The sequence below is a fragment of the Battus philenor genome, unplaced genomic scaffold (assembly GCF_028537555.1).
Source record: "Battus philenor isolate CCGP_79_NKW_IND1 unplaced genomic scaffold, ilBatPhil1.0.hap1 SCAF_20, whole genome shotgun sequence".
Classification (NCBI taxonomy): Eukaryota; Metazoa; Arthropoda; class Insecta; order Lepidoptera; family Papilionidae; genus Battus; species Battus philenor.
Genome location: NW_027181683.1, coordinates 2,485,412 through 2,511,024, shown reverse-complemented (window position 1 = coordinate 2,511,024; position 25,613 = coordinate 2,485,412). Strand labels below are relative to the sequence as shown.

The 25,613-nt window shown below is 32.3% G+C and overlaps 2 protein-coding genes across 2 annotated transcripts; one reads left to right on the top strand and one right to left on the bottom strand.

The window, feature by feature from the left end:
- Positions 1 to 26: 26 nt before the first annotated feature.
- LOC137922802 (uncharacterized) lies at positions 27 to 17,569 on the bottom strand. Its single transcript, XM_068765873.1, has 11 exons — positions 17,464 to 17,569; positions 14,287 to 14,470; positions 13,387 to 13,526; positions 12,550 to 12,687; positions 11,373 to 11,498; positions 10,811 to 10,903; positions 9,320 to 9,459; positions 8,289 to 8,375; positions 7,824 to 7,952; positions 6,523 to 7,367; positions 27 to 108 (listed from the first exon to the last, which is right to left on the bottom strand). Exons 1-11 carry the CDS (start codon positions 17,525 to 17,527, stop codon positions 63 to 65), a joined length of 1,992 nt encoding a protein of 663 aa, XP_068621974.1. The 5' UTR covers positions 17,528 to 17,569; the 3' UTR covers positions 27 to 62.
- An 880-nt stretch (positions 17,570 to 18,449) lies between these two features.
- pen-2 (presenilin enhancer) lies at positions 18,450 to 20,483 on the top strand. The gene is made up of 3 exons (XM_068765888.1): positions 18,450 to 18,558; positions 18,642 to 18,746; positions 19,217 to 20,483. The coding sequence occupies exons 1-3, from the start codon at positions 18,498 to 18,500 to the stop codon at positions 19,354 to 19,356; spliced, it is 306 nt and encodes a 101-aa protein (XP_068621989.1). The 5' UTR covers positions 18,450 to 18,497; the 3' UTR covers positions 19,357 to 20,483.
- Positions 20,484 to 25,613: the final 5,130 nt, after the last annotated feature.

Sequence of the window (25,613 nt, the reverse complement as noted above, 5' to 3'; positions counted from 1 at the left end):
TCATGTTAAAAAAATACTGAAAAAAGGTGACGAGAATAAGCTTCGTGATAACGATGTTCTTACTATTTTCTTGACACGGAGCTATACTCAGCAATGAAGGTCATACTGCTGAAATGATGAACATTTTAAACAAAATTAATATTAACACAAATATGGCGAAAAATTTGTTACTCTTATATAGTAAATGATGAATCTGTACTTAATAATGTCTCCGCTTGGAGTTCCAATACAGGTAGTATTAATCTGAAAATAATTTTGTTAAATAAAAACCTCATTAGGAGAACATAGAGCAAACAAAAAAGTGCTTTAAAATTTAAGCATTGGCGTCTGAACTAGACCTAGCCTGTTTTTATTTATTCTAATTATTCCCTCGCTTAAGAATATTAAAATTAATTTTTGTTATTGCAAAATAAAAAATTATTGACTGCATTTTTTTTCTTTAAAATACAGTGGCAAGGGTGAGGAATAAAAAAGTTATGAATTTACTTTGGCCAAGTAGCGTGTCCCTAAAAAAATATGTCTAAAATTGTCTATAGAAATGAAACCAGTAATATTTAAAACATTAAAATTTATTGGCTTACACTAACAATGGTAAGGCATCAGAAAGGCTGGACGCATTTTGTACTATATATTATACAACATGTATGGCTCATTCCAACTAATCCAAAAAAATTATCGTAAGTAAATCACACAACTCTTTTGAATAAACAAAAATACTAACACATATGGCAAATGATATGATTAAATGCAAAAATCCTAATAAATTTCGTGATATACAATTTGTAATTATTGAAAATACTAATAATAAAAGTTGCGTATAATATGAGAGTGAAACTAGCAGAAAAGAGCAGTCGAAAATCTAGATAATAGAAACATCTATACATAGCATATTACATAGAATATAATAACAATATCATAAATATTTTATCTGTGAAAATATTAATGTAAACGAATTATACTATTATTGTCAATGTTGCCATATAGATAAAATTTTGCCAATTACCGTTGTGGGCCGAAATGAGATTAACAACACAATAATAAATATACAATTATCCGTGATATGTAGACAATTATTGTTACAGTATTTTACTTAGTGTATTGGACACTTGCGAATTGATTTCTGGGACACCAATATCTTAAGCGTGATTAGAAATCTTTTATATATATAGATATAAAAGATATCCCAATCATCAATGCACGCATTATTAATTCTAACACTACCGTCATAAGTTACCACTTTGCAACACTGACCAATTATTTTTCTTATGGCAATTCGAAAATAGACGTTTCAAATTTGATGACATTGAAATCTAATTGTGGCTTCGTGTTTTTTACGTCCCATATAACTTGAAGTAAACCTAAGACAATTCTAGTGATTTTATTAATTAATCAAGATATATAGTGATATGCAGGTATTCCATAAATCAACGTCAAGCCGAAATCTAGCAAGCAGATATATAATTTTAAATCGATCCGTTTAAGTTGGATAAAATAATTATTTTGAGCCCACGGTATAACTAAATATACTGTTTTCATTTAAAATTAGGCCACAAGGGCTATTCCGTAAAAAGTAAACAAAAAAAAAGACATGAAAGTAATATAAATCTTACTTTCATGTCTTTTTTTTTGTTTACTTTTTACTTTTTACGGCATAATATTACAAAGGACATACAGTGAATCATTTTTATTTACTTTTTTTTATTTTTTATAGATAGTTACTACGTCCCTATCCACTAAATTTCAGCGTGACATTAATTTTTGGGACACCCTTTATTACACGCTTATGAAAGATACACTGCTTAGGAAATAAGAAAAGCGAAATATTGCATATAGGCCGGTGATACTAATACTAAAAATATATTTACAATTGCCTAGATATTTTATACATTAACTGGTTTATAAGAACTTCCGCCATTTTCTTAACATTATTGCTATAATTTTGAAATCGCAGGCAAAATAATATTAAAAAAAAAACTAAGTACATGTTGGCAGTTGCAATGAGTACTTTAAAACATTCAACCTTAATAAGTATGCGGGTAGTAACAAGTTTAATTATAAAAAATAATAATTTTTATTCTTAATTAAAAATGGCAGAAATTCCTTAACAGATTATATTGATTATTAAAAATACCATTACCATTAAATATTTCACAGATTAACATACCTTGCTTATAATGTTGCCAAGTTAGAAAAATAAAAATATTACTACTAAATCTTGCACTGGGTTATCATTATGTGGTACACTTGCAAAAGACGTTTTTTTTATTTTCCAATAGATGGACAGTTAAGTATTTTGGTCGGATTTGTATACTTAATGTTACATTATAGCATAAAATTTGTATATACAATACAATACAGGGCAATAGGTTATCCGTAGAAACTTTAAAGGGGTTAATGTAGTAAATCCTATCCTAAAGCAATAGCTTCAGCAATGAAAAATAACGTAATTTATATAATATAGTGGAAAGAAGTTCTGAAAATTCGGGTTACTACGTAATAAAATAATTTATTGTTTACTATCTGTCCCTGCAGATTTTCTACTGCCAGTAGTCATTGGCCTGTCGCATTTTATAAAAAAAAATAATGTAACATATTTTTAAAGTGATCACTTTATACATGAGATGATTGGGGATTTATGAAAAAACTTTGAAGCTTTTTTTAAAAAAAAAGTACACTTATAACCAATCACCCTGTAGAGTCTTCCACATTTTTTATTAGTAGCATATCTACCCCTTTTTTTAATCTTTAATAGGCTAACATTCTATAAAAGACTTCTTAATTTTATACCTAAGATCTTTAGATAAATCATAATAACTGTTATCAATTGTGACATTTAGTAGAAAACGTTAGAGGGAACCATTTTAACATTTTTAAATATTTCACCCAAAACATACAAAAATTTATTGTGCAATTAAGTTTGCTGACAATTAGATTGCAGGCTCGCAGAAAAATAATTTTAGATTTAAAAAAAAATCATTTCATATGTTCATTGCACATTCATAAGTTTTAAACTTATGAATGTGTAATGAACATATAACTATGTTTTATAACTGCCCGACAATAATCTATGCTACAGTAATTTGTTTTTTGTGATGATATATCTATTTTGATTAGTTTTTTTGTCAAAAATCAAATTAAAAAGTTAGCTGTGACTTTAAAAATTATGCGGTGAAATGTTATCGCTTAAAGAACATTCATTTATAAATAATTATTTTCTTATTTAGAATTATTTACTTTAATCACTTGTGCATATCTTGTGTAGAATACAGTATGATCTTGATTGATTGAAATTGGAAACAAATTCAGCTCTCTTGGAAATGCATTCTATGAGTATTCCAAATGCATCATTTTGAAACAAAGCTACGACTAATTCAGTTGGGTGTTTTGTGATCAATATAAGCATCCTTAAAAATCCTTTTCACTGCAATAGTATTTGTATGTTTTTATCACCAAAACTTTTTAAATTTTGAATTGTAAAATCATACACATTGCCTGAAAAAGTAATTATAATTCGTTATATTTTTAAAGTCTGTGAAGTTTTTATGCATATGTCAGATATTAACAAATACTATTAAATTAAATACATATATGCAGCTTGTAGTGAAAACTTTTCAAAATTACTAATCACTAGTACAATACCCGGCGATAAATATTGCACATCGATCTTTGGAAAGAGACAATCGGCTAATTTCGGCTTCATGGAACGTTATCTCTGTCGCACGACTGACATAACGTCATGTAGGTAGCGTGGGAGAGAGATAATGCCCTACGAAGCCGAAATTAGCCGATTGTCTCTTTCCAAACGTCGATGTGCAATATTTATCGCCGGGTACTTTAAAATTATATTAAAGAAAGTTTTATGTACAGTACATGGCCTCTAAAAATATTCGTTAAGAAGTGTTACAAACAAAAAAAAAATAGCTGTACAGAGAAATTTTTAACAAAAAATTATATATCGCAAATCCTATCCAATTTTTAACGGCATTTGAATTTTGAATATATTGAGATAATGCAAAAATGTATCATTTAATTAAGTACTAACAATTTGTTTAACAACTGGCCAATTGTAAGCGGCAACACTAGTGTAAACTATTATCTATGACACATTCATACAACATTCATAATAATCAACTGTGAAGAGATTCCAATTATACTGTGAAGTTTCTTTTATTGGGTCTTGTACTGGAAAGTAATGTCGCTTTCTTAAGTTCAATTCACACAACTACATTTTTAACAAGTTTTTATTTCTAATCAACAATATATTCACCTTCGTTATCAACAACCTTTTGCCACCTAGTATACAAATTTTCAATGCCGGAGAAGTAAAAATCAATTGATATATCTGTAAAATATGTCAACAGAAACGACATTACTCTCCGGTCCCCAAATACATTAAATTTAATATAGAGATTATCATAGTCATTTCAGCCCTAAGACGTCCATTGCTGCACAACCTTTACGCTACAACGAATATGCTATTTGATGGAAGCTTGGCATTATTTATTATAAGCTGTTAAAGCCAAAGGAAACCAGAAGAGTTTCAAGTTCATTACAACGCTCGGACTCATGCTGAAACTGTATTGTATATTCTATATATTATGTTGTAATAAAATACAAATAGAATGTCACATTTCTCATATATTGCTTTGTCCAAATATTATACATGTGTCATTCCATATCTTAATAATACATATATACATTGACAGCCTTGCCGGATATCACAAAGCGCTGGAGACAGTCTATGTCCAACAGTGAACGCCCAAAGACTGAATATGATAATTTTAAATTTCTACATAAATAAATATAAAAAACACTGGGCGAACTTAGTTAAGCGCATATTAAGCAATCATATTAAGAATAAAATAGAGGTGAAACACCCTAAACAGTTTATCTACAGTGTTCCATTTTGCTAAACAATCTCGTGTAACATTTCAATATCTTCACAGTTGTATGTACAACATATAACATATATAAACATAGATTAACATGAGTTTCTAAAAATAATTATATATACAAAATGAGTATCACTTTGCTATACCGACGATAATGAGGCTGAATCTTGCGCATCTTTTATTGCTATTACATGTAAATATTGTTTATAAAAATAGTTCATTCAATTTCTAGTGCGGGCGTTGTGAGATATGCTTTACGTATTACAGATACTACCGTTAATGGTATGCATATTAAAGTTTTATGTGCTAGGAAACTACAGAGACGGCTTCTTAATGATGGAAAATTAAAAAGTTCGTAAAATTTACAACTAATGTATGAAAAAATCCTAAGTTATTAGTGTTATTTACTCATAAAATACCGACAGTTTAGGATAACCCTAGTTTTTACAAAAAAAAGTGCTTTCCGTATTTATATAACACTTAAAATTTTGGTTAATATGCATTAAAAATAACCTATCATTGTAAAATACAGGGTGGGTCAAAAAAATGTGCGAATTAAAATTTTAAGTTAGCTTTTCTTTCTACACCTTCATAATCAAGCCTACAAAAGCAGGACCTGGTTCCAACAAGATGACGCGACAACCATATGTTCAAAGTCGCTAGCAGTTGGAAACGAAATGTTTAGTGGAAAATTAATATCAAGATGCTCCCTCACGCTATTAGATTTTCTTCTCTGGTGGTGACACTGCCCAACTTAAAAACATTATCCGCGAGAGAATGTTTACTATGCCGGCATATATTAAAGAATTTAGATGAGTGATGTTATATTAAAAAAATTCACTGTTTACTATAATAAAAAATTAAAAAATCCTACGCTTTGTAAATTTTTTTTTTCTATGAATTTATTAAATCCGCTTGATGGGTCACCCTGTACATATAGACTGTTTAAATTAATATACATATTATATTATTTGAATTAATCAATATTTATCACAGTGCCCATTGAAACATCAAAATAATTAGACGTAATATATAGTTATTCGGAAAGACTAAGAACAATTTCTAAAATTATATTAAGAATTGTCTTTGAATATTGCACTATATATATGAAAAATAGATGCGCAAAATTACTACACATAGCAACATTAAAGTAAGCAGCATAGAGTACAACTAATGGACATTAAAAACATTATTAATATGTCAACACATTGTTAAATCGACCCGTATTACAAACAACTATGTCCCATCACAAGTAATAAATATGTAGATTCATTATGGACAACTATATTTTAAAATTTATATCCTATTACTTTTATTAACATAGTCCAATACGTAAAAATTAAAAATATTAAGCATTTCAATTCAGAGTTTATTCTTTTATACATCTTTTTTTTTTCTATTTAGTATGGCAAGGTGTTAAAGGCATCAAATATTGTCTATGGTAATATATACCATATATTAAAAAAGTGACACATAACCATCAGTTAAAAATACATCATTGTATATATGTATATTTCAAACTGACTCAAGATATTTGGAGTCAATTAATGAAAAATAAAAAGGTGAGAGTTCGAGTAATGATTTTTTAGTAGAACTTAATGTTGTATATTTAAAATAAACTTTAACTTACTCATTAACTTCAACCAGAGTTTCGTTTGCGTTGACGTCACTGTCGATTGCTGGTAAGTTATCAATCACTGAGCTTAAAGTCTCAGCCCTGTTCTCGGAACCTTGGTTTCCGTTATCCGGAACATAATTAGTGTTAACTGGTGTTGAATCTTCACTGATTGTTGTTATATTTGATACATTAGCATTAGCGTCAACACCTGATGCTAAATCTTCATAGCATGGTGGCATTTCAACGTTATTTCTAGCTTCTTCATCTACTCTGTTAGCATTGGTACTATCTCTGTCGGTGTTCAAACCCTCCCTGCTGAGGTATTCTGGTGGAGGGCCATACAATTTATATCGCATTGCTTCCGTGTAAGGCGGCGGTCGTACAGAGGAGTCGGAAAGCACTGGATAGTTTTCAAAGTTAGCGCCAAGGAGACGGATTGTGCGGCCATTAAGAGTATAGGTCTCGTTTGAGTTGAGACGGACAAAGTCTAGGTCTTCAATGTTGATTTCTGCCACGTTGGGTGTGTCAGGCCGTGGTTCTGACGACCTGCGCCCGAACCTAGGTATGCTAAGTTGGAACCTACCTACCTGTAGGGTGAGAGGCCGTTGGGCCTGATTAATGTGATCAATGACTCGTTCCAGAGTGTTCCGTCTCAGGGCTCTCCGTCTAAAGAATTCGACAGGTGTTGCCATATAGTTAAGCTCCCTCGCGCTATCCTCGTTGAGATGCATATGCGCCAGGTCGCAGTAGGTGGGGCTGCGGTAGTCGGTGAGCTGAGTTCGTGCCCGCGTGGGGGAGTTGTTTAGTGAAGATGAACGGACGTCGGTCATCTCTACGTCGCAACACTGGGTTGGCACCTAAAAGAAAAAATAATATCTGTATGTAAGTAATTTTTAATAAGCCAAAAATTCTGAGTCCAAAAAGTCTTGTTGGAGCTATAATTAGAAAATATGCATCTTATTAAAAAACGACCCCCAACCTCCTTGGGGGTAGAATTTTGTAAAAACCGTTTCTAGCTGACTGGACTACAGACCGATTCGTAAACGCTGAGTATGAAGCTATAAAACAGAATATATAGATTATTTTCAATCGCCCTTTATAAAGTGATCACTATTAAATATGTTAGATCGGTTTATTTTTTGTATATAGGTGGTGTGAGGCTAATAATTTTGAGACTGAAAGTAAACATTTTATTATTTCTGAAACTTTGGATAGTGTGTGCTATACCTACCATACATTAATTTACAGCAAAGAAGTACAAATTTCCAGACACATAATATCCATTACTTATATTGATTATAAAGCTTACTAACCTGCCGGTACCGTGACGAAAAAATGGCGGAAAGGCGCGCGAGACCGAAGCTCCCGTTTGGCGTGGAGCCCGGCTGAGATACTGCGGCGCTGTTCGAGCACTCCTCACTGGGACTCTCGGCTCCTGAGTTCTACATAATAAATAATACATTTTGTTGTAGTATATCATTAAAACACTCAAATACATTATTAAAATTTATCACTATAGTGCTTCTAAAATGGAGAACGGTGTAAGCATCAGCACTACGCACTACAATTGTAGAGTACGAATTTGCACACGTATACGTAAACGTGTGTGTGTGCTTTGCGTGTATGTATGTGCGTGCGTGTTTTGTCTATAAATATGCGGGAGCGTGTACGTGTGCGTGAAAGAGAGAGAGAGAGAGAGAGAGAGAGAGAGAGAGAGAGAGAGAGAGAGAGATAGAAAGCGAAAATGCATGTAAGTATATGGATGTGAGTGTACATACCGGTGCGTCCCGCGTGGGGCTGGCGGCGGCGTCACGCGTCTGTTCCAGCAGCCGCGATGCCTCGTAACACGGCGGGTAACGTGCCGCCTGTAACATACACACAGCTTTTATATACAATGCGATTAAAATAAGAATAGGACGGGCTCTCGGCTAACTTCACTCATATAAGTACGGTTAGCATTAAATATATAAAATAAAATAATAATAATAATAATTGTTTTTGTTGATTGTTTAATTTGTTCTACAATGAGCAAAAGAGGTAGTGTTTTACATCGGCGAGCTCGAGAGATTATCAGCAATGTTGATAAGTACTTCGAGAAAGAGAAAAAACGTGCCATTATGTTGTTGGACCAGTTAAAACAAGCAAGAATTGTACCAGGGCCAGATGGCAATATTCATATATCGCGTGATGTATTTGGAAGTTTCATTAAGCATTTGGAAACTGCTTCGAAGGTAACCGAGCGAGTGACTTTAGCCACTGGTATTATTTTTTAACATTGCTTTTTTTGCACACTATACCAAGTTCCCGTTGTGACGTCACAACATGGCGCTAGGCCGGTCCTATTCTTATTTTAACCGCATTGTACCTACCTAGCTTACGTTTATTTATCGACAGAAATAAAAATTGATCTTCAAACAGTCCGTCCAAAAGGAAGTTATATCTGAAAAAACAGCAGCAAACAACAAAGTAAATGTTCGCTGGCTAAATATCGAATGTTGTAAATTTTTTAACATTACAATGATAATATACAGGATCTGGTCATACATAAGATATCCTGTCTTCTAGGATTAAGACAGGATTACATATGATTTAAAGTCACTAAAACCATTTCGTGGACATCCCGGAGTATACACCAGGATCAGCTGCAGAATATTGTAATGCCTCTCAAAACTACTTTTTGGTGTAATTGATGGTGAAGGTCAGATTTTGACAGTCTCGAGAATACAACGATTTTCGTTCGCAAGTGTCTAATCACTAGACTCTAGGCTACCACTTGGTGTGCACAGTGGGCAGGTATAAGAGTACGTGCCTGTGCGTAGTGTACGTTGTAGTGATGCGAGGTGGCCCGCTCGGCGTGCGCGTAACTGCGTAGTGCTGCGCGCTTCATGTGCATCTTGCAGATGGCCGACACCAGCAGCACCACCGCTATCATGAAGATCAACGCACACGCTGCAATATAAAAACCATGAATAATAGCAATAACGCCATCTAGCGATATTTATAGAGACTAAAGTAAGTGGGTATGTACAGTGTATGGTATTGTATCATTATAAAATAAAGATAAATTATATAATTTAGTTAGAATATGCGCAAATGATCGCAAAAAATCATATTTATCCATACACACAAACTTATTTGAAATATCATAGGATCATAGACATATATAAGAGGGAATCTGGATTACAGAGTCTGTTAGTTTATGCTAGCTGGTGAATAAATTAGTAAATGACCTGCATTCGTGAATTGGTGATTTGATTCTCAGGATACAGTGTTATTTCACACTTAATACATTAATTATACATTAATTATTCCCACTGCTCAGAAACAAGTTTCCACAGGATGTGAAGCAGTTCTCTCTATATCATAATACCAAACTGCATTTGCCAACCCTCCTACCAAGCGTGGCGATTGTGGTATATGCCCTGTTCAGATATCTTTAGGGGATGCTTATGCCTTGACAGTGAGTGTCTATGGGTTGAAACAACGATGAAAAAATGTTTGTCTTTTACCTTACATATGTAGTAGGGGAAAATTTGTCAATATCTACACAAGGGCGACAACAACGAATTTATATATATATATATATACATACTAGCTGATCCCGCAAACGTTGTTTTGCAAAAAAAAATTGATATTTTAATTTACAAATAAAAAATAAGCGTTGATCGTAGAGGGGTGAAAATTTATGGTTGTATGTATTCTTGTATGCTGTATCATTAAAAAATAAAAACAAAAAATTTAGTTAAAAAGTTAGTTTAGTTTTTTTTAAGTGTGAACAACCTTTATCACTTAGGGGTATAGAAAATAGATAGTAGCCGATTCTCAGACCTACTAAATACGCATATTAAATTTGGTAAAAATCAGTCAAGCCGTTTCAGAGGAGTTCAAGTTCGATCACCGTGACACGAGAATTTTATATATTAGATATATTATGATCACTTACATGTTATGTAAATTTGATCAAAACAAGTCAAATTGAGCTCCCTGCAATAATATCCTTACGAGGGTTCCAAATGCATTCTGATCTACAAAATACCCACAACAAATTCAAACGTGTTTTTAGGTTCACTTTTATATCCTTAATAAAGTTAATGGCGAAGCAATTCATATTCAAACTTTAAAATAACTTAAAAAATATTTCACATTTTCAAATTGACTATTCCATTATAAGAACGCTCTTCTATATACTTTGAATCATTCCAAACGAATTTCCCATAGCCTCTGATCACCAGGAATTTTATCCTTCACTCTAAAAAAGATGTCATCCAGACCAAAAATTAAAGAAAGGTATTTTACTTACCAGTTACAGTATAGATCGTGGACTGAATGAAGCCGTAGTCGTCGGGTGCGTGACGATCCTCGAACAACGGGGGATATTCCATCTCCACGTAGCCTTCATGATAATATACATCAGCGTATTAAACAATAACTTTAATATACATTACTGGTTGTTAATAATCTAAAGGTATAGTTAGCAGTTGGGCAATATCTATATGGAGAATCGATAGCAGCTGACGAATATTCTAATTAGTGATAGTTTTAAAAGTATTAAAAGTTGCTTTGTTCGATATCTCTATTACATGCCCGGCACTTGATTTGGCACGTCGGAAATATTAACTCCATATAAATATATTCTTATAGGCATACAATAATTCCTGAAAGATTATTTTATGTATATTTTTTAATAAATCATAATTAGATTTTTAATGCATTTACTAATTAGCAGAATGGTATGATCGAGGGCCTTGGGTCTGAAAGGTACTCAAGGGGTGTACGAGCCTCTATAGGTGGACGTTTAAACTTCCAAATAGGAGTTGCTTTGTAGGTGATCTACAAACAAATGGTGTTGAAGGATGCAATACCTTCTAGTCTGGAGAACCTAGGATGTTCATCGCAGCAGTCAGGCTGCCGGCAGAGTGGATCAGAACCACGACAGCACGCCGCCTCCGAGATGCAGCGACCCGAAGAGCAGTTCAGCTTGTCACTACCTGCAAACAACATCACTTTGTTAACACCGATGAAGCAGTACACTCATCCTCTACATGGTATCAATATTACATTAACTTATAATTTTTCTCTTTTTAGTACAGTCAGAATGAGCGAGACCAACATAATAATGAAGGCAACATTAGATTTTTCATTTATGTAATTTACCATTTATAGATTTCACTAGTGGGCAATATGCAAATGCCAGAAGAACAAAAATTTTAAAGGAACTAAAATGTAATTAAGCTGTCCTTTAAAGCCACCCTTCAAAGTAAAACAAAACTATTTGGGTTTTAAACACATTGTGATCAGAATAATGCCCTAAAGAAACTCAGTTTGAGTATATCTTCCGCCAATGGTAGTGTCAAAAATATTACTGTCTTCTGATTGATCTGATATAAAGAGATGAATGTATAGTTCATTTATTTACAATTAATGGATATTACACTCTCAAAAATCAATTGTTTCTTAAATAACATAATGATATATAGTAAGAAAAAACATTTTAAAATTTCATATTAAACTTAATTATTGTTTACTATCAGGCTCTGCAGATTGTACTACCTGATGATATTGGCCTATCTTATTCCAATAGATAAAACAGATTAAACATATGCTGTTGGCATATGCTCAAGGGCTTACAAGAACTATGACTGGGTCTATTACATTATAAGTACTCATACAGGATTTAAAGTCCAAATTCTTAAATCATTTTAGCAGATGCTGCATGAGATAGCTCGGTGCACACCACAAGTGAGGTCCTTGTATTAGACTTACACTTGATTTTATTGTTTTCCTATTCAATTTTTTAACCAATTAGGAAATACAAAATGGGCCAATATTCTCCTCTTTATAGATTTTGTTCGCATTGTAACACGATAAGATTAAAATAATACATATTCTCTGGTTCTTTAGCCTTTGCTAGGTTTAATAGTAGTAATATATAAATAAATTACAGATTTGGAGAACAATATAATAAAAATGAATAAATACTAATATATTGTTGCAGTGTCTAATCAAATGCCGGTACTATATACATAATGATCTACTCACGTGCGCAAGGTCGCGGCGTGCAGAGGGCGGGAGCCTCGTCCTCAGCCTTCAGGCAGTCGCGCCGACCGTCGCACACGTAGCTGGCCAGCACACAGCGCGACGCACATGCAAACGCACCCCGAGCGCACACCATTGGCCCTGAAGAGACGAGTATAGTATTATAATTTCAGAAAAAGAATGTAGAAAGAAGTAGCAAAAAGGCATACATTTGCAAAAGGACCAGATGGGAGCGTTCTGCATCTTCCAACCTTATCAAGGCCGTCTGGCGGTCCACATTCTCCACTCCAAAATTTTCAACTCCACATAAGACCACAGCAACTCTCTGTTCTGCGCGCTATGCGGCAGCGTGCAACTGGTGTTATTGGTAATCTATAAATTATAACTAAGTCTTGCAGTGTATCTCCTATGTTAGAACTGATGGAAAATTTAAATGAACAGTATAAAAAAGTGGACTCTCTCTCATATAATAAAACTATAAATAATGGAATTTACACACTTAGGAAGTACATAATACTTTATCTCATGGACTTTATTAGGCTTAAGGTCACCCCGAGATCAGTAGAGAGAATTAAGTTCTATGGAGCTATGAGATATGGAATTTCACAAAAAACCATGGTCACTGACATAGCTAGAATCAAGTGGTAGTACGTGTGACCCATCTCATGTATAACTGACGGCTATTGGGCCAAAAGGTTCTCGAGTAGTTTCCACAAGCAGGTAGGCTAGGTGCACTGACAATATAGTCAAGGCAACGCAAGACTGGTCATCATAGAGATCTTTGGAGGAAGCATAAGCCTTACAGTGGCCATTTATCAGCTGATATTATGAAGTACTTACCCTTTGGCTGTACAAGAACATATTTGGTGACACTGAATGGTGGTGCCGAACACATATAGTGTCCGCTGTCGGTGATCTGCAGACCCTGGCGCTGCAGCTGGCTAGAGTCACTAGCACCGCTGGGCTCCACTTTGAATGGCCTGCAATATTATATAGCAAACCAATTAGCAGTCATTCTATTTTTTTTAATACTATATTTTTCAAAATATTTAATGCACACAATCTTTACAGTAACATTATTTATGAAATTACACACAAATGAAAACAATAATAATAGTAAATAGACACACACAAACATTTATTAGTTGTACCTAATAGTATGGTACCCATGTATGTGTGATTCTTAAGTTTTGTTTATGTGTACACCAGTAAATCTATTTAGCCTGGCACTATGGCTCTGGCCTTCCATAGGCCCATGGTATCGAGTGGGCATGGTCATAATATCAATTAAATAACTATAGTACGTTATCGTTACCCATCATCTAGTTTTTAAAATTTCGTTGTATTTAAAAGTTAAGATATTTTACCATCAAAACTTGACAACATCAATAAATTATCATAAAGTCAAACAGCATATTGACAACTCATTAAAAAAATAGATATACTTTAACATTTCAAGTATTATACAGTGCAATTTAACTTTTGACAGTACAGTCATCAAAAATTATATTTTTAATCTGTATTTTGACAAAGCCTATGATTTTTCTTACTACATTATCATTATCATTGATTTTTGTTTGATTCGCCCCTTTAAAACTTTTACATTGATAACCAATCACCCTATATATTGTAAGTGGTATAGGTAGTTCTAAATAAATGTCAATTTGCAATAATTTGTATATTCATGATCTATTCCAATTTATTCTATTGTCATAAATATTTATGATGTAACATTTGTACCTCTCATTAGCAGTGCCATTGCCAACATAGTTCCAGACATATACTCTTGGTGAACTATCGCCACGCAGTTCACATATCAACGTCAGATTGTCCAACACCCTCTTGACCAGTATATCAGTGTACTCTGGTTCTCCAGGACTGTACAGCATGAGGGCTGGTGGTGGCGGAATCGGTTCGCTTAAACCTGAAACACATGAAACAGTAGTACATTTTATTATGAATTTTTCTACTATTGCATTAAGGATATTGTATAAGTGACCACAAAAACAGAATCCTGTCTTGAGTTTGTTGTGAGCTCATTTGGAATTCTCATAGCTTTAAGTCGAAAGACACCTTACCTATATAGGGAAGTTCACTCTGATTATAGTTCCTGTCAAATTGGGTTTTCTGGCATTCATCCCACAATGTACATATGAGTGATTAACATAAAATGGATTAATTATGGTGACCATGTGGATAGTGGTATGATTAAATAAAGAAACCATAAAAATGTTAGCAATTTTCAATTATGACAATATCATTAAGCAGTCATTTTAAACACAAAAATGTTCATTAACCAGTTATTTATATTCTATATTCATATTGATTTTGGCAACATATCAAAGCGTGTTTAAAATTCATAGCCTGTTGATACTGTGTAAACTTTAGAAGACAAAGGAATACATTCCAATGGATTTTCATTGTGCAATAAAATACAATTCTCTTTAATAATATCCAATCTTTATAAAACTGTAATTAAAATTCTTATTACATTTTAATTACTGAACAATGTAAAACTCTAATTATTCACTGAAAAAACGCAAACAATTTTTTCAAACGAAAAATTAATTATCTTGATTGACTTGAATTGCTTATTATGACAAAGAGTATTAATTTTCTTACCTGCAATAAACAGAATAAGAACTTACTTTACATTACTATTTACTTAGGGTATCTTATTTAGGTACTAGTAGATAAAAGGGCAAGACCAGGGGTGAGGAACATTTTCTTTATCAAAGGCCAATTTAAATTTTAAAATTTGTTGATGCACAGTGGATGAAACCATGGCAGGGTGAATTTAGGCCTTTTTTGTTCTTTTACTCTTTTAATGCCAGTCAATAGACCTAAAAAAGCTTAATCAAAGTTGTTCTATAAAATTTTTCATAAGCCTGGTAGTTCAGGCAAAAAAAATGTTTGTTTTTTTTTATAAAGCTAAACCAAAATAATTAAATTACTGCCAAGTGATAATCAATCCACCTTTGAAACATTAAATATATTATCTTACTAAAAAATTTACCAATTAGTATAGCCACAATTTAATGGTTATTATGCAAATGAAATATTTAATACTCATTAAGATATATTTAATTTAGATGCGCTATGTGTGGCAAGCGCAGCATAGGACCAATCACCCATGAACTTAACAGATGACTTTATTAAGATAATCAGATAAGACAGGTTACTAGTGGATTCCTACTAATGTTTAAGAAAGTATATTGGGGAGCCAATGTACAGAAGTGGACTTCGTACAACTGAAATGTTTCATTTGAGACTTTATCCTGTAAAAACCTATTAATGCTACAATATACAAATAATTGGAAAATTCTTCAAATTAGGGAAGAAATACAAGCTGAATTTCTTTCTTCCAAGGTGGCATTAATAAAAAAATTGAATAAAATAAAGTACATAAAATGTTATACTAAAATATTTATTTATAACAATTATATAACCTTGATGCATAGCCTGCCTTCACAGTTGATAATTTATAATTAATTTTTAATACACATTGCAGAGACCTTTGTACTGTATTTCCTCATTGTATATTAATTTGAATACCTACCAATACAAGTGTATGCAAATCATACATAACAAGTTTATATAGTAGTAGCAGCAGCCTCCAAAATAATTACCAATTTAGCTACATCACAATAACATTATCTCAATGCTTGATCTCTGTTCAATTAAGGATAAATTTCAATGCAAAACATGCTAAATTTTCCATACATTTACATGGTGTTGGCTTATAGGTATGTAAGTTTTAAAGAGGTAAATGTACAGCTCATTTACTGTCAATTGTTTTGAACATCCTATATAATAACCTGCCCTGCCAAGCATGGTAAATATAGTGTTACCTATAGGTATCTTTGGGGGCGCCTATGCCTTACATCTTTGCATCACATTAGCATCTATGGGCTCAACAGACATTGACAACAATGACACCAAAAACTATAAAATCAATGGTTTTCGAAAAGGACATATATTAAGTAAACTTTGTACTGCCAGAAGTTATTGGCTTATGACATTCCAATAGAAAAATATATAAAAGTAACATATTTAATAGTAATCACTTTATACAGGGAAATAGGTGTAAAAATATATACATTCATCCCTTCAAAGCTATAATCCATCACTCTGTACATAAGTACCTTAGTAGAGATGGCACATGTATGCAATAAGTTTATTTTTTTATAAAAAAAAACCATTTCGTAGTATATATAACTGGAAATTATAGGTTTTTTAAAAGTTTATTGTACATTAATTAATATTTTTGAAATTTTTTAATCTAGGTTTGAATTCTCAATACTAATAAATTATATACTAAAAACAAATTCTTATTTGATATTGGTAAATGTCAATTTCATTAATGATAATGTAAAAAATACAATAAAAATACTTGACATAAATACATATGTAATAGAAGGATATTCTTAGCATACTTTATAAGAGATAAAGTATTTAACCAGTATCCAAATAATTGACAATGTTATATTATATTCAGATTGTTTATATTTTATACCAGTATTCTGCAATATAAATTTAATTTATAATTTTAATAAATGTATACTTAATTGATATTATGAAAGCCAATTCCAAAGTCGTAACCTTATTTACGGTTATAATACCGGTAAATTACAGTTAGACAAACACATCATTAGCACATATAGGAAAGTGGACGGATAAATAATGATTTTATTCCTACGTATCTGTTTAAACACAAACAACCCAGAAATTAAGTCGTAAGTACACGATAATAACTGACTGCATACATTCAAAGGCCGTTCGGCAAAAATATAACTCTAAATGCAATCAAGGTCTTCTGAAAGAATTATTCCAAAATGCCAAAATCATACGTATTTATAATCTAAAATGTAACACAATATAACAACTATTATAAATATATAAAACGTTATCACTTACATAATTGTAAGTTAATAAAAACGGCAGCAAAACATAACAGCACATTTTTAACAATTCCAAACATTTTTATTTATTTTTCATTTTCACTGAACTGACATTAAGCAATCACGCCATTTTTGTTTCTAAGATTAGAACGTTCGGTTCGACGCATATGAAACATTATTATAAATTATTTATATTACTTCTAACCGAAAATAATTAGTATTTACTATTAACATACCTTTAATTTTTGGATACGTTTTTATTTCTTAATTAATTTAATAATTTTTTCATGTATTTACTTACACATATATATCACAAACTGCAGTAATATATGTTAAAATTAATTACTTTTCACGATATGTCTCTGCACATTTTGTACACCCAGGAGTTATTGGCCCGTCGAATCTCATTAGAATTTTAGAGTACCTTTATACAAGGTTATTGGAAATAGGTATACAATTTTATTGCTTTTTGCTGGAAAATGAGCTTAACATTCTTCCCTTTAAATCTTTAATACACTACTATTTATATATACTACTACACCCTGCTAAAAAATTATTATGTACCCATCATAAAGAATCAATACCAGAAAATTCCTCATTCGTCTCATGCTAGAGTAACGAGCTAATTAGGATGCATTTACATAAGAACTAAAAGTCTGTACTTGTAATTTAAATGAAAATGGTATTATTAATTTAAGAAATCCAGAAACGAACAATAAATTACACAAAGAAATATATTTGTAACTTACTTTAATGCTCTTTTTAAAGGTAAAAAAGCTGTATTTAAACGTCACATAAGTCTATGTAACATTTATAGATTTCTCCGATGGATTTTAAGCGTAAAGAAAAATAGGTAAGTTAACAGGTAGACTTGTTTTGGAATTGTCAAGAATCATCTAAAAATAATTTAATTGTAGAAAATGTTTAATAACCAAATTTACATTACTTTAATATTTAGTGTTTAAGATCTGTCATTGAAACAAAGGCACAGTGACAGTTGACACTGACAATCCAAAGATTTACGAAAGTTTTAAAGTTTCTACTAGTGAAATGGATTTAAATCGTTTACCTAATGATAAAAAACTGCAATTATGCAGATGGTATTTCAAAGGTGATATCAGTGAGAAACATGCAATTTACCTTACTTTGTTTTTAAAGTAATATAACTTTATTAACGACTTGTTAATTTTGCAGTCGGCTGTGTTCTATTACCATTTGTGTGGGCTGTGAATGCAGTTTGGTTTTTTAAGGAAGCTTTCGTAAAACCACCTTATGACGAGCAAAAACAAATAAAAAAATGTGAGTTGGTTTAAATTAAAATTGTTATTTCTCTTTGGTAACACTAATTTCTAACACTAAAGTGATGGGTAACGTTAAGAGGTTCTTCTTTTCAACCGATGGTTGCCCACTACAAGGGATAGGCCTCTCCCAAAGATCGACACGATGACCGGTCCTGCGCTGCCCGCATCCCGCGACTTCACGCGACCTTAACTATATCGTCAGTCCAATGGCTTTCATTTGATGCATTCATCATAAAGACACTCTTGAGACACTCACTCAACTCTGGAAGTAGATTTGTTTTAAAGTGTAATCTTCTTCTTGCATAACAAAGCAAGCATGTCATATTCCCCACGGATAAGAATATTAGTTAAGTGTGGAGTCCATAATATGTGCTTCATTCTTATCTCTGCATTTGTCATGTTTCTTACTATTAAAACACTTGTTGTTTTAGATGACAGATATTTCTATATTTAAACTTTATGTTTCAGATGTCATAATGAGTGCAGGAGGAGCAGCTGTGTGGGTCTGTGCTCTTATAGCGTGGATAACAGTGTTCCAGCTAAACCGTGTAGCTTGGGGACCTATTGGAGACTCACTCTCATTTATAGTGCCTTTAGGCCAAGCATAGTACCAAAAAATCATAACTCAGTGTTAAGCTGTCACAACTAAAATTAATAGTTTCCGTATATAGTGAGTAAATGTATATTTTGCTCTACAGCAGTCCATATAGTTATATTTATTTTTTTGCAAAATGTTTGTCATAATTGAATTTTTTCATCAAAACATTTCCGTTAGATCTCAATCAAGTTTTAAAATTGTATTAGCTGTATTGTACCTGGTATTTGATTAGACAACTCTTTGTAAGTTTGTTATTCCATAAGTTCTAGAAGTTTCCCTGCAATTTATATCAAAACTAAGACATGTACAAAAAAGTTTTTTGCTGTTTTTAGTCATGGATATCAGTGTTTATATATATATTAGGAATCACTATGTGAGTTTGTTGACATAAATGGTGGCAAATTTCCCAGCTTACTTTTATTACCCATGAGCAAGTCACATTAACTTCTCTGCTGTTTTGAGTTTTCTACATACATCAAGGATAATCTTCTTATTGTAACACTTGCAAACATGTATCTAGTTTACTGCAAAAAAAACCCTAATTGAGTGGCACTTGACTAATGCCCTGGCCACTTCCAGCCATAGACAACAGTTGTAAGCCCCAATCTGCTGCTTCATGAGTTTTATGACATACCGGTTATTACATCATTTTGAAAAAAGAATCAGTTCACCTGTCATTAAAGCATATTGTCACAACCATATGTAATACTATTAAAAATATGTCAATAGTCATCACATGAGAACATATTTAACTAATTATCAATTGTTATTTAAATAATTAACCTTTTTTGGGACCGGATATTAAAAACTATTAGTTTGTTATTCCATAAGCAAAGAGGCCCATGTAAATATTTAATATGATATTCATTAAGGTGCATACTGCAATAGTGTTTTATTTGTAATTCTTATTAATCTATGCAAAATGCAAGGGCATTTTATTACAACCTGTCTGTATTGATTAAAAGTATAGAATTTTGAATTTTTAAAAGAATAACTAAAGTTTAAAATACTTATTCCATTATTTGATTTAAAATTGAAATTTAAACTTAAGCATTTTTACTGTATTACACATCAATTACAATTTTAAATGAAATGACATTACAAATAAAACAATATTAAAAAAAATCATGTTTAAACATTTTCTATCTGTTCCACCAGAATTGTAAACATTAGCTTAATTATGACAAAGAAAATAATTTATTATTTGTAAATAAAGTGGTCTTACAAATTTTTAATAAGTAATTAATTAATTATATGGTTTTTTTTATTTATTTCCTTATTCACTTTATTTTCAATTTAAAGTAATTTATAGTAATCACTCAACCCATCAATAGAAATGCCAGAAGAACCTAATTTGATAGAAATTACTATCAAATTTAGTTTTGCTAAGATAATACATAATGATGAGACAATTATTTTGATTACCTGTTAAAAAATAGGTAGTGTAATTTTATATTCGTTAATTAGAAGTTGACTTTAATGAAAATCAAAAAAAATTCTGTAACAAAAATTATCATCTGTTAAATTCATATTGGCGCCACAATGTAAGTTTTAATTCGTCGCTAATCTATGAAAAAGGCATAATGATATTTTTTTGAAAGATAAAAATAAACTTTCCAATTCTGAAAACCTTGTCATAAATGTATATTCAATTTCTATATAAAACTTAATGGCGTAAAAAGGTTATCATTTGAAAATATTATAATTAAATTTTATATAATTATATTATTATTATAATTAAAGTTCAAATTACTTCAATAATGAAGTAATCCGAAGACAAAACATTACATACTACAACTAGGTCAACAAATACGCTGTGATCACTTACTCATATAAAAGCGTAGCATGAAGCCGTTAAAACGTTTATAAAGGAAAGGATACGGTATATAAAGAGGAAGATGTGGATACCTCCGGTAACAATGGGCGGCTTTCTTTAGGCCGGATAAGCGCCGGGGGGAGCATCCTCGGGAACAGGAAAATATCGACCCACAATAGCGTTTTATTACTGTCGTTTTGCATACGTTTCCTGTGGACGACTGACGCTTATCACGTAATTGGTACAACACAGTCTAAAATGTAATTATCACAATAAAAGTGTCATTCGTGCGCGCTATTGGTAAATGTCAAATCTCGACGTTTACGCGGGAAAATGTTGATTTTTTTGTGACTATAGACAAATATATTTTATGAACAAATGTTTATTTAATTGTACTATTTTGCTTCCGCATTCGATACCCGCATCGTCGATGTGTCTAGTCAAGAATTCAAGGTCACTGGGTCATAAGTAAGCAATTTTTTTTACACAAGCGCATGAATGTAGTAGCATTTAATATAACGTGAAGATTATTAATGTCATATGTATTTAGAACTATTTAATATCAAATTATACCTATTATATTAGTATTTTTTATATTACTTAATATATATCTGTGACAATACAAATTTAATCGTAACGACATTTACACGTCTATCTGTACATTAGTCAAAATATTTTTTCCGTCAAAATTTAGATCCCTTTTTCCCGACCGCCGAGTAGTCCACGCTTAGTCTTCTCACTACACTGTACACCTATACGGGTTTAGTTCTCCGCGTGTGTACGTCTTCGTTGTAACTGGGGTACGATCGCCAGCATTAAATTTTTTAGTCCGTGGACCTCTGTTTCCGCGGGCTCAATTTCGATAAAGCTACACAAAGCCTAGATTGGCTTGCAGCATAACTTCAAATACATCACATGCAAGATGGCTTTTTTAAACACTATATGTTTTAGTACGGTCGATAGGAATCGTTTAAAAAAACGTATTAAAAATCGCTACAACACTAGTAACTAAAAAAAATAGTTTTTGTAACTGATTAAAATTCGCTTGAAGATACCTATTACATTTCGCTCATAGAGAGTTGACGTCTACGCCGTTTTTGTTCGATTTTGTTAAGAAAAAATAATTGTTTTTGATTACCTTTTCAAAAAGTTTAAAGATGTCAAAAATATAAATAACACAATTGAAATTTTAAAGCAAACATAAGCTTATGTTGGGTGTCTAGTGGCAATTTGTTTTTTTTTTTTAAAGACGATTATTACAAACAGTAATAAACAGTGCGGGGAGAAGGAAGACCGTTGGATTCACTGACCGTGCGAATTTCTCAGACACGATAGTACAGTGGTCGTTGCACACCATTGCGTGTTCGCCGTTGAGACATTTTATAACAGTTTCTAATTCTTGCGGTATTCGATTGGTAAATTAATGAACCTATTGTAAATTGAATCCCATCCTTGGTGAAGAGATTCCGAAGCTCTACTGCAATACGTATCTGAGTAAGGATTTCCATTGTTAGCATTCTAACCTATATTAATAATTTTAAATATAATTTTCTTGTAATAATTTTATGATAAGCCAACAATAAACTTTCTTACTTTATCTCTTTCAATATAGCAACAATAAAAAGGAGTAAGGTTATGTTTGTATTGTGTGAATCATATGACACGCCGGCCGCTACTTCGACCTTGCGATAAACAACTCGCAAATGAACCGGAAACAGGAAGAAGACACTGCCATACTTTACTTTACCAGTTAGTGAAAGTTTTAAACATGGCTACATTCACCAATTTAATATTCTAGACTATCACAGACTTTGTACAGTACTATAACCTCCTTTCGAATATATTTGAAATGTAATAAATGTAAGTACGTTAAACAAAAACTATAATGAACTAAAGTAATTAACAGCAGTGTCGAGATGGATACGGTCATGGCCCAGCTCTTCACGGGTTACGGGGGGTTCTCTGAGTATCTTCACAGGTTCAAGCTCAAGGAGGACCCCTCGTGCTTCTGTGAACCGGGCGTGGGCCAGACCGTGGTCTACCTTGTGGCCCACTGTCCGGCGTTTGGAAGACTGCGCGCAGATTCCGAATGCCGGATGGGCAAAAAGATAGAGGAAAGGAGTATCTCGGCCATCATGCAAGACGAAGGGGAGAGAGAATACTTCCTCGGCTACTGCAGGAAGGTGGTGATAAATGCCATAGGTAAAAATAAAACACAGTAATAGATTCAAATAGACTTGAATATGAATAAAAAAGAAGATAAAGCAAACACAAAATATAGAAATAAAATATATAAAGTAGTACCAAAAATAGTGCAATAAGCAGTATAATATAATATGATAATTATAAAGAAAATATGTGTTAAATGTTTGAACAATAAATGTAATGTTGTGAAATAAAATAGTAGGGAAACCTAGAATGTAGTGGTTGAGGATGGATGTATAGCTAATGGAATGAAAGAGAAAGACTGGGAAAATTATAGAATGAAAGAAACAGTACGACAGATAATATGATACATGAAAGAGAAGAATAATAATAATAAAAAATATGAATAAATTACTAGAAATAAAAAGTCCCTGTCCCACACCAGATAGGGGAACGAGAGGTCCCTAACACCGTGGCCATAAAAAAAAATAATTAACATAGCATAACGAATTGGTAAGTTGAACAGGCATGGGACAGGCAATGATGAAGACTGGGACCAGACACCCTTGTTAAGTTCGGAAGACGCTTAACGCAGAGTACTTCTAACAAGTCCCATTGAAAACAACGTCGACGTTCTATAGCGGAAATAATGAAGATAATGAAACAAAAACTTGTAAAATAATCTTACACTGTCAAGGATTTTTTTTTAAATTCTAATAATTAAACTTTTTTCTTTCATACTTTTATTAAGTAATTTTAAATCATTATTTTTTACTAAGTTTGTATGGAACCCCTCAGGGTAAAAGCGTTCCATTCTTCTCTATCTTTAGCAACTTGTAGTAACCCGTGTCTGCCGTAGCCACGATCCAGTCAGCCCATCTGGCATTAGGTCTGTCTCTCACTCGGGTACCTCGTGGTCCCGTCCATTTTATAACCCTTTGTGTCCACCTGTTATCAGCGAACCTCGCCACGTGACCTGCTTAAATTCTAATAAATCTTGGTAATTAATTGCTTTATTACTTCTTTAATTATATTGTGATATACAATAAAATTCGATACGATAAGCATTTATTAACAAACAAATTTTATAGTGAAATAATAATTTTATGGTGGACATCGGTATTCAAGTATTCGTTTTATTTTTCAGCATAGGCTTCATGAGCTGTGGAGAGATCAGGGGGAATTTCTCCACAGCTACTGTTGGTTATTGGACATATTTCCATCTGCATGTTCCTCTCTTTTGTTTAACATCTCTTGGATACCATTCTATTACGTCTTTCGGCCGCCCTTTTATGCATGTCCGAGTCGATTCACATTTCAGACATATTATTACTTCTGCTACATATGTTGTAATATTAACTTCAGACGAACTTTAATTAGGATTAACTTAGATGAAGATGCAAATGATGCGTAATTTTAAGTTAAAGAATGCCGTTCTGGGGGAGCTCCACCTCCACCGAATATATTTTTTATCAAATCGAGGTATTCTCCGTATGATGTACACGAGTAGCCACTAGATGTTCCTAAGTGGATAACAATATCAATGAATAAATAAACCAGGGGTGGCCAAATTGCGGCTCGCGAGCCACTTGCGGCTTTTTGAACAATTATTTTTAGAGATTGATTGTCGATTTATTTCAATATTCAGATTTATATAACCTATTTCAGCTCTTGAAAATCGAAACAAATTACTGGCGTGAATAATAATTCTAAAATAAAATATTATTGCACTATAAAATTAACGAAAGCCAAACACTGGTAATAATTAACTAAACGGCATCTTGAGTATTATTGGAAGTGCTGTCATATACGTGTGCTGTTATATCTAACTTCAATAGACATGTTTTGTACTTTTGTCATATAATTTCAATTAATATAATTTTTGTAAAATAAATTTTCGTTTGTGTGTTTAAATGCGTAATATATTGCGGTATGCAAAAAATTTCAAATTTCGAACAATGGCTTGAACTATCAAGGAGTTTGGCCACCGTTTGGTATATACTTATATAGTGGTGACCCCATAATATGTAAATTTTTTTACGGGTCCGAGTGTTAAGGAAGGCCAGTTCAACCAAGCCGATCTGATAGCTTCCGGTAAGATCGTGTGATCATATCTTTAACCCAAGGGAGAGAATAATAATTATTTAAATTAGATTACCTTTAAATCAGCCGCTGGTCTGTACCTAACAATATTCGAAATATAAAAAATGCGCTATTTTTGATGACGTCATTTGATTTGTCAATGTTAGGTTGTTTTAATTTAATTTTAACTTTAAGATAATTAAAATAATTAAATCATTAAAGTT